The sequence below is a fragment of the Cheilinus undulatus genome, linkage group 4 (genome assembly GCF_018320785.1).
Source record: "Cheilinus undulatus linkage group 4, ASM1832078v1, whole genome shotgun sequence".
NCBI lineage: Eukaryota > Metazoa > Chordata > Actinopteri > Labriformes > Labridae > Cheilinus > Cheilinus undulatus.
The window spans coordinates 37,004,399-37,015,618 of record NC_054868.1 but is presented as its reverse complement, the minus strand read 5'-3'; the positions used below and the strand labels follow the sequence as shown (position 1 = coordinate 37,015,618).

Below are 11,220 nucleotides of genomic sequence, written 5' to 3'. Positions count from 1 at the left end.
CATATGGCCGGGTCAGAATTTGGCATAAACAACATTGTACCCTGCCAGATCATAAACGACCGTGGCATGTCATGTAGATCCCCTTTCTGATGCTCAGTCTGACCTTCAGATTGTCTTGACCATGTGCATAAATGCAGAGGTTGCTGCCATGTGACTGGCTGGTGAGAAAGTTTGAAGGAGCAGCTGAACAGGTGTACCTAATAAAGTGAGCAGTGAGTGTGTTTTACCTCTATATTTGAATGTTTCATAGGCAACTATTAAACAGCCAAGAGGATTTTCAGTACTTTGCAAAGGGCACTGCCTTAAAACCTGACTGTGGGAGGAGTTAAGGGAAGCTTTACAGAATTTACTAATAGGGATTTAGTTTGAAAAAGTAGGTTTGAAATCTGTTTGGTGAGCATTCACCTTGCAGATGAACAACTGTCAGTGACACTCAGCCAATGAGAAAGAAGGGCGGGGATAAAACCTGCTTTATCAGTGTAAGGTTTGTGATGTAATACATCAATGAATATAACAACAGAGGAGGGAAAACTTCCTGCAACCTTGTCTAAAATGGCTGACGGCAAAAGTGGAGGTAACAGCTTTACTTACCGTACTTTTTTTTTTTTTTTTTAATTTGTTTTGTTTAGTTTTTTGTTCAAGTAAGAAGACATAGTCTACCTGTGTCCTCTTATTAAAATTTAATTGAATTACCTTTAAGTTTACACAAAATTTAAGCCCCATGTAATTTATAAGGTTTGTAACTAACATAAAATGATCATTGCTGCTCTACTGTCCATTTAAAAATGAGTTCAACATGTAAGAAAGTTTTCCAGTGATCTCAGTGAAAGGACTTAACTGTTTTCTTTGTCTCACTTTCTCAGGAAGTGTTGCTACAGACAGCATACCAGTGACCAACAGGGATGGTATGTATGTGTTTTAAGTCAAGTTACAAACCATTTATTAAACTTGTATAGAATTAGAAGAATGTTTACCAATCAGAGCAAAAAGTGAAACAAACAGATAAAGGGACCTGTCTATTCCTGTACGGTGAGATGAATCATCAGCTGCTGAGCGTTCATTACTCCACCCTAAATACCAAAAGCACATCAAGCAGTCTTTGTAGATAGACTTTGATTGGTCACTAATCCAGTGGTTCTCAACCTGTGGGTCAAATGTGGGTCACCATGTGTGCCAGAATAAAGAAACAGTGTGGACTTAAAACCTTTATGTCAGACCAAAGGCTCATGGGACTTTAAATGTGTAGTTAAAATGTGTCACAAGAGCGAGAGTGGTGCATTTATTAAGTCAATGATGACTGATAGTGGCACAGTGAGATCTGCTGAGCTATCATGTCAGATGATTGTTTCCTGTGTTTCAACACAAACTGAATAACACTGTTCCTTCTACTCTGAATGTAGAGATTTCTTAGAAATGATCTGAACCTGTTTTAAAGTTGTCCCTCATATGCCAGTTGATATTTATAAATAATATGCTGAAAAGTCAGGGTAATGAGTCATGCTTTGTTTGATTTGTTTTAGTCCATCATAGAGACACAATGCAACATTTTTCATTAAAATCGTATGAGCGGTTGAAGAATTTCAGAACTTTTGGTCACAGTTTCCTGTGAATCTGGACAAGTTGCCATAAACCCTGTCATTACTGGCAATAAATGAGTCATCACCAAGGACATTTTTAATCTGATTATGATTGTGAAGCCATTTGAAGAGAAATTTAACTTTTTACTTTCACTAAGTAATAACCATTAAGATTATTTGTCATGAAATATTCTTTTTGAGCCATTTGAGTCAGCTTTTTGAGCCAATCACTCCACAGAAAATAAGCTTACGAAAGTAATTGTTATTGGCTATTGACTCTGGCATGTCAGGCCAGGTGCTCCAGTGATTGAGGTCTGTCAGAAAATTTCATCATGTACAACAATGTGCTATTAAGTATGGGGAGCCACAGGGGTCTGTACTGGGTCCACCTTTGGTTTTCATTCAATCACTCAATTCAATCTGAAACCTTTGGGTCAAATTTCACATTCCTTTGGGATCACTTTTCATTGCTACACAGATGATTAACAGTTATATATGCTAGTTGTCCTTCAAAGTGGATCTGATACAAATAAACTTGAGGCCTGTCTGGCTGCAGCTAGTGGCTGGTTATCAACAAATTTCTTGAGTTTTCGAGGTCTGCAGCTCATGTTTGACCAGAGTGTGAGTAAATATGAGGATGTTTCTCCAGTGCTGGCCTCTCTTCATTGGTCAGTTTAGGACTCTAAGGTGCTGCCTCTAACTTATAAAACAGTGAATAGCATTGCACCGTCATACTTGTATGATTTGGTGAACTCATATTTACCTACGTGTGCTTTATGTTTCACGAGGACTGGACTTCTGAGTGTCCCAGAGGTCCATAAAAAGATGGTTTGTGAGCTGGGCTTTTCTGTCACCAACATTGTGGACCAGTCTGTCTGTAGACATTAGGCAGACATCTTCCATTGATGTATTTAAAGCAAAACTGAAAACCCACTTGTTTACTGTTGCATATGAGTCTTAAATTGTTTGTTTCTCTGATGTCCTTTTCAGAGATTTATGTTTTAGATGTTTGTAGATTGTTACATTTTCTTATTGTCAAGTGGGTCTATTTTTATTATTTTAATTTCCATGTACAGAACTTTGATTGAAAACACCTTATAGATAAAATGTATTATTATAAGATTAATGGAATTACTGAGTAATTTTAAGCCCCTGTGGGGAGTTTTAAGTTTTCATGGGATAGACAGATGTTAATAATTAAGCCTCTTTATGAGCTGCAAAAGCAAACAAGAGCTTCAGCAACACATCTCTTTAGTTCTGTATCGTATCTCTCAATGACTGTAGCTACTGCTGTGGTTTAGGTGTCAGACAGGAAGATTCACAACATGTTGACCCCTGCTCCCCTTCTTTTTTACATTTTCCATAGCAATTATTTGCAGTGAGTGACAGCAGGACTTGATTTTTAATAGAAAACAGGAGTTACCCATGTAGAGGACAAAAACACCACTTTGTCTACAGCGGGCACCAAAATCAGCAGAAGTTACAATTTTCATGTAGGAGCTTTGATTTGATTTATTTTAGTCAAATATAATCATTAACTTATCTAATACCCCACTGAATAGCCAGTGGATTGGCCAGATTCCATGTTTGTCATCAGTTTGCTCCATCCTGCAAAGCTTCAGTCAGAAACATTTTCTAGGTATGGACCATCAGTGCAATTTGAGGAGAATGAGGCTGTAGCTGGTGTAGTTTAGGCCCCGTCCACACAGAGACGAATTCAGGAGTATACGCAAAATTTTTTTGTTGTGTCGGCATTTCATCCACACAGAATCTGCATTTTGGGAGGCCGTCAACGTTGCTTTTTTAATATCGGGTCCCAGAGTGAACAAAATTCTGTATATGCCTGGTGTCTCATACATGTGGACAGCAAACCGCATCTTTCTTGAAATGATTATGTCATATATAGCATAGCCCACTTAAGCTGCATGCGGGGGTCAAGCCAAAACATCAGCTGCAGATTACAGGGTTGTGTTTGTACTGCAGAACCTCTATAGAAGCTTTATACGCATGCTCTGTAATCTTCTTCTCTCTTTTTGGTGCATTTCCATGGCAGCGTTACAGCGCCACTTAAAGGCCTGGCATAAATACTACAGCATTTCCTGTCATTTTCAGTGGTTCCATGCTTACATGGACATTTCCTGAAACAATCCTGTGTTTACGGAAAACATTTTCAAAACAAAGCAGAAATTTATCATTCTCGTCTCTGTGTGGACAAGGCCTCAGTTTTACTGCAAGTATGTAAACAATGGCTGCTGATGAAAAAAATAGAATGGATACAGCTTTGCAGCAGATTTATTAGAACTGGAAAACATTTCTTAATTCAAAGAAGAGCAAAGAAATATTTCCAAATTTTTTCTTGGTTGGAAGGATGTTTTTGCTCTTTGGCTGGCTCCACAGATAGTGAACAATGTTAACGGCTGACTTTTAAAATCACATCTTGTAGTTCCCTCGCTGGGACAGCACATGCCCCATGTGTTTTGTTGATTGGTCTGTATGAATGTGACAGACAGCGTTTGTCCATTCACCCTTCAAGATTTTTAAAGGTTCTGCCCTTCCCAAATGCCATGTATGGGCTGTTGCCCCAATCGACGTGAATTGTAGCCATGCCACAGATATGTAAAATGCATGCATGCACGCAATGCCTAGCATATCAGGTTCACTTCTCTCCAGCTGTCAGCCGCCCATTACAGCTCACTCCAAGTAGACGTAACAATGGCTGCTTGGCTCAGTACTGGCAGCAGCAGAACAATCCATGCACCTGTAGTTGTGCTGCTTAACAGAATAAAAAGCCTATAAAAAGTCACAATAAGTATTTATTATTTCTATCATAATAATGTGTTCTTTTTCACAGCAGGCATGAAAAACTTTTCAGAGACTGTTACTGTGACCAGCAGGTAAAACATTCTTTCATTCTCATCTTAAAATTATCATGATTTAGTTTCCACCTTGTGTTGTCTTTGTTATTTTTGCCCTGAAGCAGCTCTCAGGGTCCCAGAGAGGAGTACAAGATGGACCACAAGAGACGAGGCCTTGCACTCATCTTTAATCAGGAGAACTTTGAGAGTTTAGAAAGCAGGCCTGGAACCCAGGCTGACCGGGATAACTTGGAGAAAAGGTCTCACTTTTGTTACGAGTAGTCTGCTGTGTTGCTGAAAGACACTGTCATGTCTGAACTGTCTTTATGGTAGACCACTGTTCATTCGATTTTGACATGACTGAAAGGAATGTAAATATTAGGGCTGTTGGTGGCAAAATATGGCAGAATTCCACATAGTATGAAGCATCAGGTAAAACAAGTTAAATACCCACTATTCCGAGAGGCATCTGGCTGCAGCCCTCTACGCTGGGGCGTTCGGCTGGAGACCTCTATGGTGGGGCGAAACCTCTTCACTGGGGCGTGACGTACATTGCCCAAGCCATGGACCTCTACGCTGGGGCGTTACGTATATTGCCAGAGCAGGCAGACCTCTACACTGGGGCGTGACGTATATTACCCGCGACGAAATTTCAGCTCTATCCGCTTGCCAGCAGGCTGACCCTAAATCTAACCAGTCGAGTTTTAATGCCTACATGTAACCAGTCGGATTTAAATGCCTAAATCTAACCAGTCGGATTTAAACACCTAAACCGAAGCAGTTGGGTTTTAATAGCTACTGCACGGTCCAGCGTAGACCCGTACCTGCAATGTACGTCACGCCCCAGCGAAGAGGTTTCGTAGAGGTCTCCAGAGGTTTGCTCAAGGGCTGCAGCCAGACCCTCTTGACTATTCCGCCTACACTCGTACAAAACATTTGTTAACTTAGCTGCCATAACTAACAGTTGACTGAAATCAATAAATTGGCAGTTTACATTCTTTGGTATAACACTGAGGGAAATAGAATGAATTAATAAGTAAAAAATAAAGCTTTGTGATAAATAGAGGGATGGATGTGGATATCAAATCAAAGCAAATAAATCACACTCACCACCTCAAGGAATCATACTAAAAAAGTGAAAGTGGGAGGGGAACATACATACAGAGGGATGATCTCTACACAGCTTTGAGTTTCCTCAGTTACATAGGCTTTAAAGCTGCAGACTTCTGTATAATGACAACAGCAAGACAGAGATATAAATTCTTGTCTCTTTGTTCAGTGACTGTGCATTGCATTTTTAACATGTCAATTTTTTTCTTTTAGCCTGAAAGATCTAAACTTTGAAGTGAAGATTTACAATGACAAAAAAAAGTCAGATGTTGAAGAGAAAATCAGAGAAGGTAAGCACATGCATGATCACATAAAACATAACGCTTTAACCCGTCTCCATTACAGCTTGTCCTAACAGCATACCACACAAGCATGAGTGACAAAATTAGCTTACATTCATTCTTGTTACATTATCGAAACAGGCTATAAGCAAAGCAGGGCGAAGCTGTAAGAGAGATGTGGTTAGGACATGGTGTGCTTACCTTTCTGTTGCTTGCACTGACCTGGATGAAGAACAATGAGTGAGGGAGATTCACAGGGTGCTGGAAGTTTCCCTGCAGGAAGATTTTCTGAATTTTCTTTCTCTTTTCTCTCTCAACAGAGCTTGTTTTAAGAAGTGGAGAATGTGTTATGTTGATAAAATTAATATATGTGTTAAATCTTGTATTCTGTTTGTGATAAGGACTGCACAGTGGTGCAGCGGTTTGATTTCCATAATTTCAGTGAAGAGAAGTAAATACTTATGAAAACATCTGATGTTGTTGATGTGAAGGAGACGGGTCTCGCTGAAAATAAAGCCCTCTGATGTCCTTTCTGACTGACACTGTGAGACTCTGCACCTGTCAGGACAGGAATACACACTAAAATAAAATCGGATTAAACTTTTGGTTAGGTTAGGGTGACAGTTAAAATACCAAAAGTTAAAACAACAAAACATTTGGTAAAGTAAGCAGCCTGTTTCCAAAAAAGCTCAACCTCCATGGAAACACTCAAACACAGCAAATGTAGCTTATGTAGCTCTGTTAGTGGCACAAACTAGACCACCCTAACCCTAACCAAAGTAAGGTTTATGCCACAGCTACCCTAAATTAACAGCATTGGTAATTACCAAAATCATTTTTTATCTTTCTACAATGGTTAATACACCAATATGTAGACACTCTTTAACCCTAATTATATTTTAATGCTAAACTATAATTATTATTGTTATCCATGAATTTTCAAATTGACTGATTTACAAAAGAACTGAAAAATAGTAAAGCGCATTATTATTTCTTGATTAATATGTAAAATTATAGTTATTTACTTGCATTCCTGAAGAGAAAAATTATTTTTAGTGGTTGAATGTTACGCTTGATTAATTTGTGACTTCTCAGAGAAGCCCAGTGAGCCGGCTCAAATTTGGATGAATTCAGTTTGAAATTCCTCATTCCTGTTCAAAATGGTAAAACGTGGAGAGCTCACTGAAAATGAGAGAGTCTGCATTAAAGCACTTCATGATGCTGGATGGTCTTTGAGACAAATATGACAGGTGGTCTAATAAATTTGTTAAGCACTGTATGTAGATAATGGGGCTACTAGGGGTGTAACAGTACAGAAAAATGTCTGTTCAGCGTGTACCTCGGTTTTGAAGTCACGGTTTGGTACATTTTCGGTACAGTGATTGAAGCGGATAAATAAAATTGAATTTCTATTTTTTAATTAAATTGTAATAAAATAAATAGACTGAATAAATTACATTTAAATTATAAATAATGCTGCAACCTCCCTCCAAAAGTTCTTCAATGATTAAAAATAGTAATAAATAAATAAATTTTTGAATAACTAGGTTATTTTCACTGATATATTGACATACTTATACCCATTCTTTAAAAACAAATTTCCCAGCCAACTTGAACGCATCATCACACAACCGCAAGTTAGTTTGTTAAGTATGCAAATTAGCGTCTTTTTGTGCCAATTTCGACACAGACTTCAGCACTGGACTACTTTTTTAACCAATGGGAGCTACTACAAAGTTTGGAAGAACTTTTCACAGCTCATCTTAGAGGATAAAGAGGTTAAAGCCGTGTGAAATCTGAGGATAACTTTACCTATGGCACAGCTGCAGAGTCCCTCTCTCACTCCTCCGAGGCTGAAGGTAAAGATAATATGATTCACAGAGCCAGAGCAGGTTTTCTTTGTAAATCTCCGAATTTCCTTCTTTCTTCATGGTTCCTTCCACCTGGACAAGGTTAACAGTTTCTGATGCTCTGAAGCATCCCCACAGCATAATCCTCCCACCACCATGTTTCACTGTGGGTACGGTGTTCTTTGGGTGATACGCCTCTCCCTTCTTTCTCCAAACATCACCAACACCTCTGTGGCCAAAGAACTCTAGTCTAGTTTAGTTTCATCCGACCAAAGGACACACTTCCAGTATTCATAATCCTTCTCCAGGTTGTCCTAAGCAGACGCCAGTCTGGCTTGAAGGGGTCTCCTGCTGAAGTTGAGTTTTTCTTGGTCTGTAACCTTGCAGTCCATTTGTGTGCAGGGCTCTAGTGATGGTCTTCTTTGAGACTACAGTTTCTGGCTTGGCTAAGTCATTAACTAGTGTCGTGGCAGTTGTTCTGGGGTCTTTGGACACATCTCTCACTAATTTTCTTCCCAGGGTCTTTGAAATCTTTCTCTTCCTACCTCTGCCAGGCTTGGTCAGGATTGTGTGGCTCTCTTTGAGTTTCTTGATTGTATTTCTCACTCTAGTTCTTGACTCTTGGAAATGCTGTGATAACTTTATAGATTCTGCTGCTTTGTGAGCATCAACAATTCTTTTTCTCAGGACTAAACCGATTTCTTTTGTTTTTGGCATGGTGCCTTCTCAAGTGACAGCTCAAACCCTTTCTGAAGCTTTTATTCTGTGTGTAAACTGGTAAATAACTCTTGGTTTTAACTTGATTTTACAAGCTTTGTGCATTGCAAAGTTAAGGCACATCATTGACTAACAGTGGTTTTTGCTATGGCCCGACTAAAAGGTCGATTCTAAAGGGGGCTAATAATTTTGACCCTTGTAGTTTTTAGTTTAAGTGAAATAATGTTTTTTCTGTGTGAAAAGTAAAATAATCTAAGCATCCAAAATAAAACTAGGATGTTTGGAAAAGCTGTGTTAAAAACTCTCCCCTCTTGGGAAATATTGGAGAAAAACTGAATGTTTTCAATGTTTCCTTTGTAGTTATTTTATGAATCTCAAACTGGAACATTGTCCTGGCAAATTAGCCACTTCTGTTCTGACAGAGATGGTGTCTCACAGTAACGGTCTGTGAGAGTGGGGGGGCTGCCAAAGCGTTGATAGGCTGCTTCTATTTCACTACATGCTAGAACTAAGAGAGAGGAATGAGTCCATTAAACAAAGCAAGCACATATGTAAAATTTAATCTGTACATAAACAGTGCCGGCATACTTTTTAGTTTCAACAGTGTGTGGGCATTTGCTTGCAGTCTTTATTACTGAAAATATAAATTGCCTAATGTCTAATGTTTAGAAAATCTATTTTTCTATTGAATCTTGTATTTTTACCTTTTCATCAATAATTTCAAAGTGACTCCAATATGTGTTGGGCTTTATCATGACAATTTTTATTCAGCTTAATACATTCTTGATGTATCAACAGCTGCAAATGCCGACCATTCAAATGCAGACGGCTTTGTTCTCGTCTTCCTGAGCCATGGAGAGAAAGATCATCTTTTTACCTATGATAAGAAGATCAGCATTAAAGACATCACATCCCCATTCAAAGGAGACAAATGCAAGAGCCTCATAGGAAAACCAAAAATCTATATATTACAGGTAAAGACAAAAACAACAACAGCAAAAAAAGATTCTTAGAATACAGGCAAAGTAAACATGAATACGTCTGTCATCAGGCGAGCCGTGGAGGCATCGCTGATGATCCAGTGGTTTCTCCCTGTGGAGGAGATGAACCAGATACTGTGGCAAATAAGTGTGCCATATACACCCTCCCTGCTGGAGCTGATTTCATCATGTGTTACTCTGTGGCTGAAGGTGAGATGGCTGGGATGTTAATCTAATTGATTTTTTCAGTCATTGTAACTGTGATTTTTAAAAGACTACATGTCCCTCCTATTAATAACTCTTTTCCATTTTCTTTTTTGCAAAGGTTACAGGGAGGCTGACGGCTCCTGGTATATCCAGGCTCTGTGTGAGATGCTTCAAAAGCACGGCACCTCCCTCGAATTCACAAATTTACTCACACTGGTCAACAGGATGGTGTCAAAGAGAAGTGCTAACTGTAATAACAAGGATCTCAAAGGGAAGAAGCAGATACCTTGCTTTGCCTCAATGCTCACCAAGCAACTGTACTTAAAACCAAAAAAGTAACAGTTTCACACCTTAAAGGAGACATAGTTTACCCTTTTAAGACAAGTTTATATTGGTCTCAGAGGTCCCCTAAACATGCCTGTGAAATTTATTGCTACAAAACACTCCAGTATAGGTTTTTTGTACGTCTAAACTTTTATCCAGATTTTAGGACCTGACTGGGCTTCAAACCATCAACCTCCCAGACCGCAGTCAGCAGGATAACCCACTGAGCTATCCAGCATCTCAGCTGGTAGCTGAGAGGATCAGTAGAGGAGGGAGGAACTTTCCTCCAAGTGGGAGAGGGCCAACCAAACCTGGGGGCGGGTGCTTACGCTCCAGGTGTAAAATCTGAGAACGGCTTGTTTCAACAATTTCTGAAAGGTGGAGAAAGAGAGGGAGAAAGGGAATGGATTTTTCTGGTATTTGAGGGGATTGTGGACAGGTCAGGGGCACATATTTGTGTTGGAAAAGCCTGAAAAAGTGATTTTTGCATAATATGTCTCTTTAAAGTTCTAATGGCTCTGTTATGAGCTTTGCTTATTTTTTTGATTGACATACTGCAGCCTTACCTACTTAGACAGTCTGATCAAATTGTTGTAGCTTTATTTCTGGTCAGTTGCACTTGTATTTTCTATATTAATGCTGAAGCATTTTCTATATCCAATTTCATGTATTGATATTGTTTTTGCTGGCTTATTAGTTCATTGTTGAATGCTATTTTTGTGCTTTTCTCTAAATGTGTAAACCATGCCAATGTTGACACTGTATTTCCTTTTGCCCTCACTTGACTTACACTTTTACTTTGGATAAGAGTAGCTGTTAAATTATGCACTGAGATTTCTCCAGATTCTTTGAGTGTTTGATGATTTTATGTGCTTTGGGTGGGATATTCTTTGGGAGTTTGTGTTGAGGAAAATCTTTACTTTGGACTGGCCCAGTGTTGCTGACCTGTTGTCATTAGTGTTTTTTAGTTGCACCACTTCCTTTTCTAACCTTTTGTTGCCCTGTTCCTACTGTTTGAGATCTATTGCGTCCATTAAATTCAAAATTAGTTAACATTTTCATGAAACTCTCCCAGTTTCAGCATCTGATATGTTGTCTTTGTTCTTCTATAAATCAAATATATGTTAGGAGGTTTGCAAATCATTGCATTCTGTTTTTATTTACATTTTACACAGCGGCCCAACTTTTTTGAAATTGGTGTTTAAATTTAATGAGAAAAAAAATGGCCAAGACAGTTAAGGAATATATTTGAACTTATTAAACGATGGTTGTCTCTATAGCATGTAATAGAGCAGTAATTGGGTAACACGGGTTACGTG

At 38.8% G+C, this 11,220-nt stretch overlaps 1 protein-coding gene across 2 annotated transcripts; it reads left to right on the top strand.

Annotated features, from left to right (window-relative positions):
* The first annotated feature begins 533 nt into the window (after positions 1-533).
* On the top strand, positions 534-10,117 carry LOC121508805 (caspase-6-like). Of its 2 annotated transcripts, none has more exons than XM_041785895.1 (8): positions 534-574; positions 864-905; positions 4,429-4,471; positions 4,558-4,692; positions 5,756-5,832; positions 9,189-9,364; positions 9,442-9,580; positions 9,696-10,117. In XM_041785895.1, the coding sequence occupies exons 1-8, from the start codon at positions 553-555 to the stop codon at positions 9,914-9,916; spliced, it is 855 nt and encodes a 284-aa protein (XP_041641829.1). In that variant the 5' UTR covers positions 534-552; the 3' UTR covers positions 9,917-10,117. The 2 variants fall into 2 exon arrangements, with proteins under 2 accessions (XP_041641829.1, XP_041641828.1); XM_041785894.1 differs by having other exon boundaries at positions 541-574; positions 4,555-4,692.
* The last annotated feature ends 1,103 nt before the right edge of the window (positions 10,118-11,220 follow it).

Bases quoted from the DNA above. Each gene is read 5' to 3' on its own strand.
- LOC121508805 (XM_041785894.1), top strand. From the start codon at position 553: ATGGCTGACGGCAAAAGTGGAG. The intron at 575-863 runs GTAACAGCTTTA...TCACTTTCTCAG, and splicing joins GGCTGACGGCAAAAGTGGAG to GAAGTGTTGCTACAGACAGC. The intron at 5,833-9,188 runs GTAAGCACATGC...ATGTATCAACAG, and splicing joins TGAAGAGAAAATCAGAGAAG to CTGCAAATGCCGACCATTCA.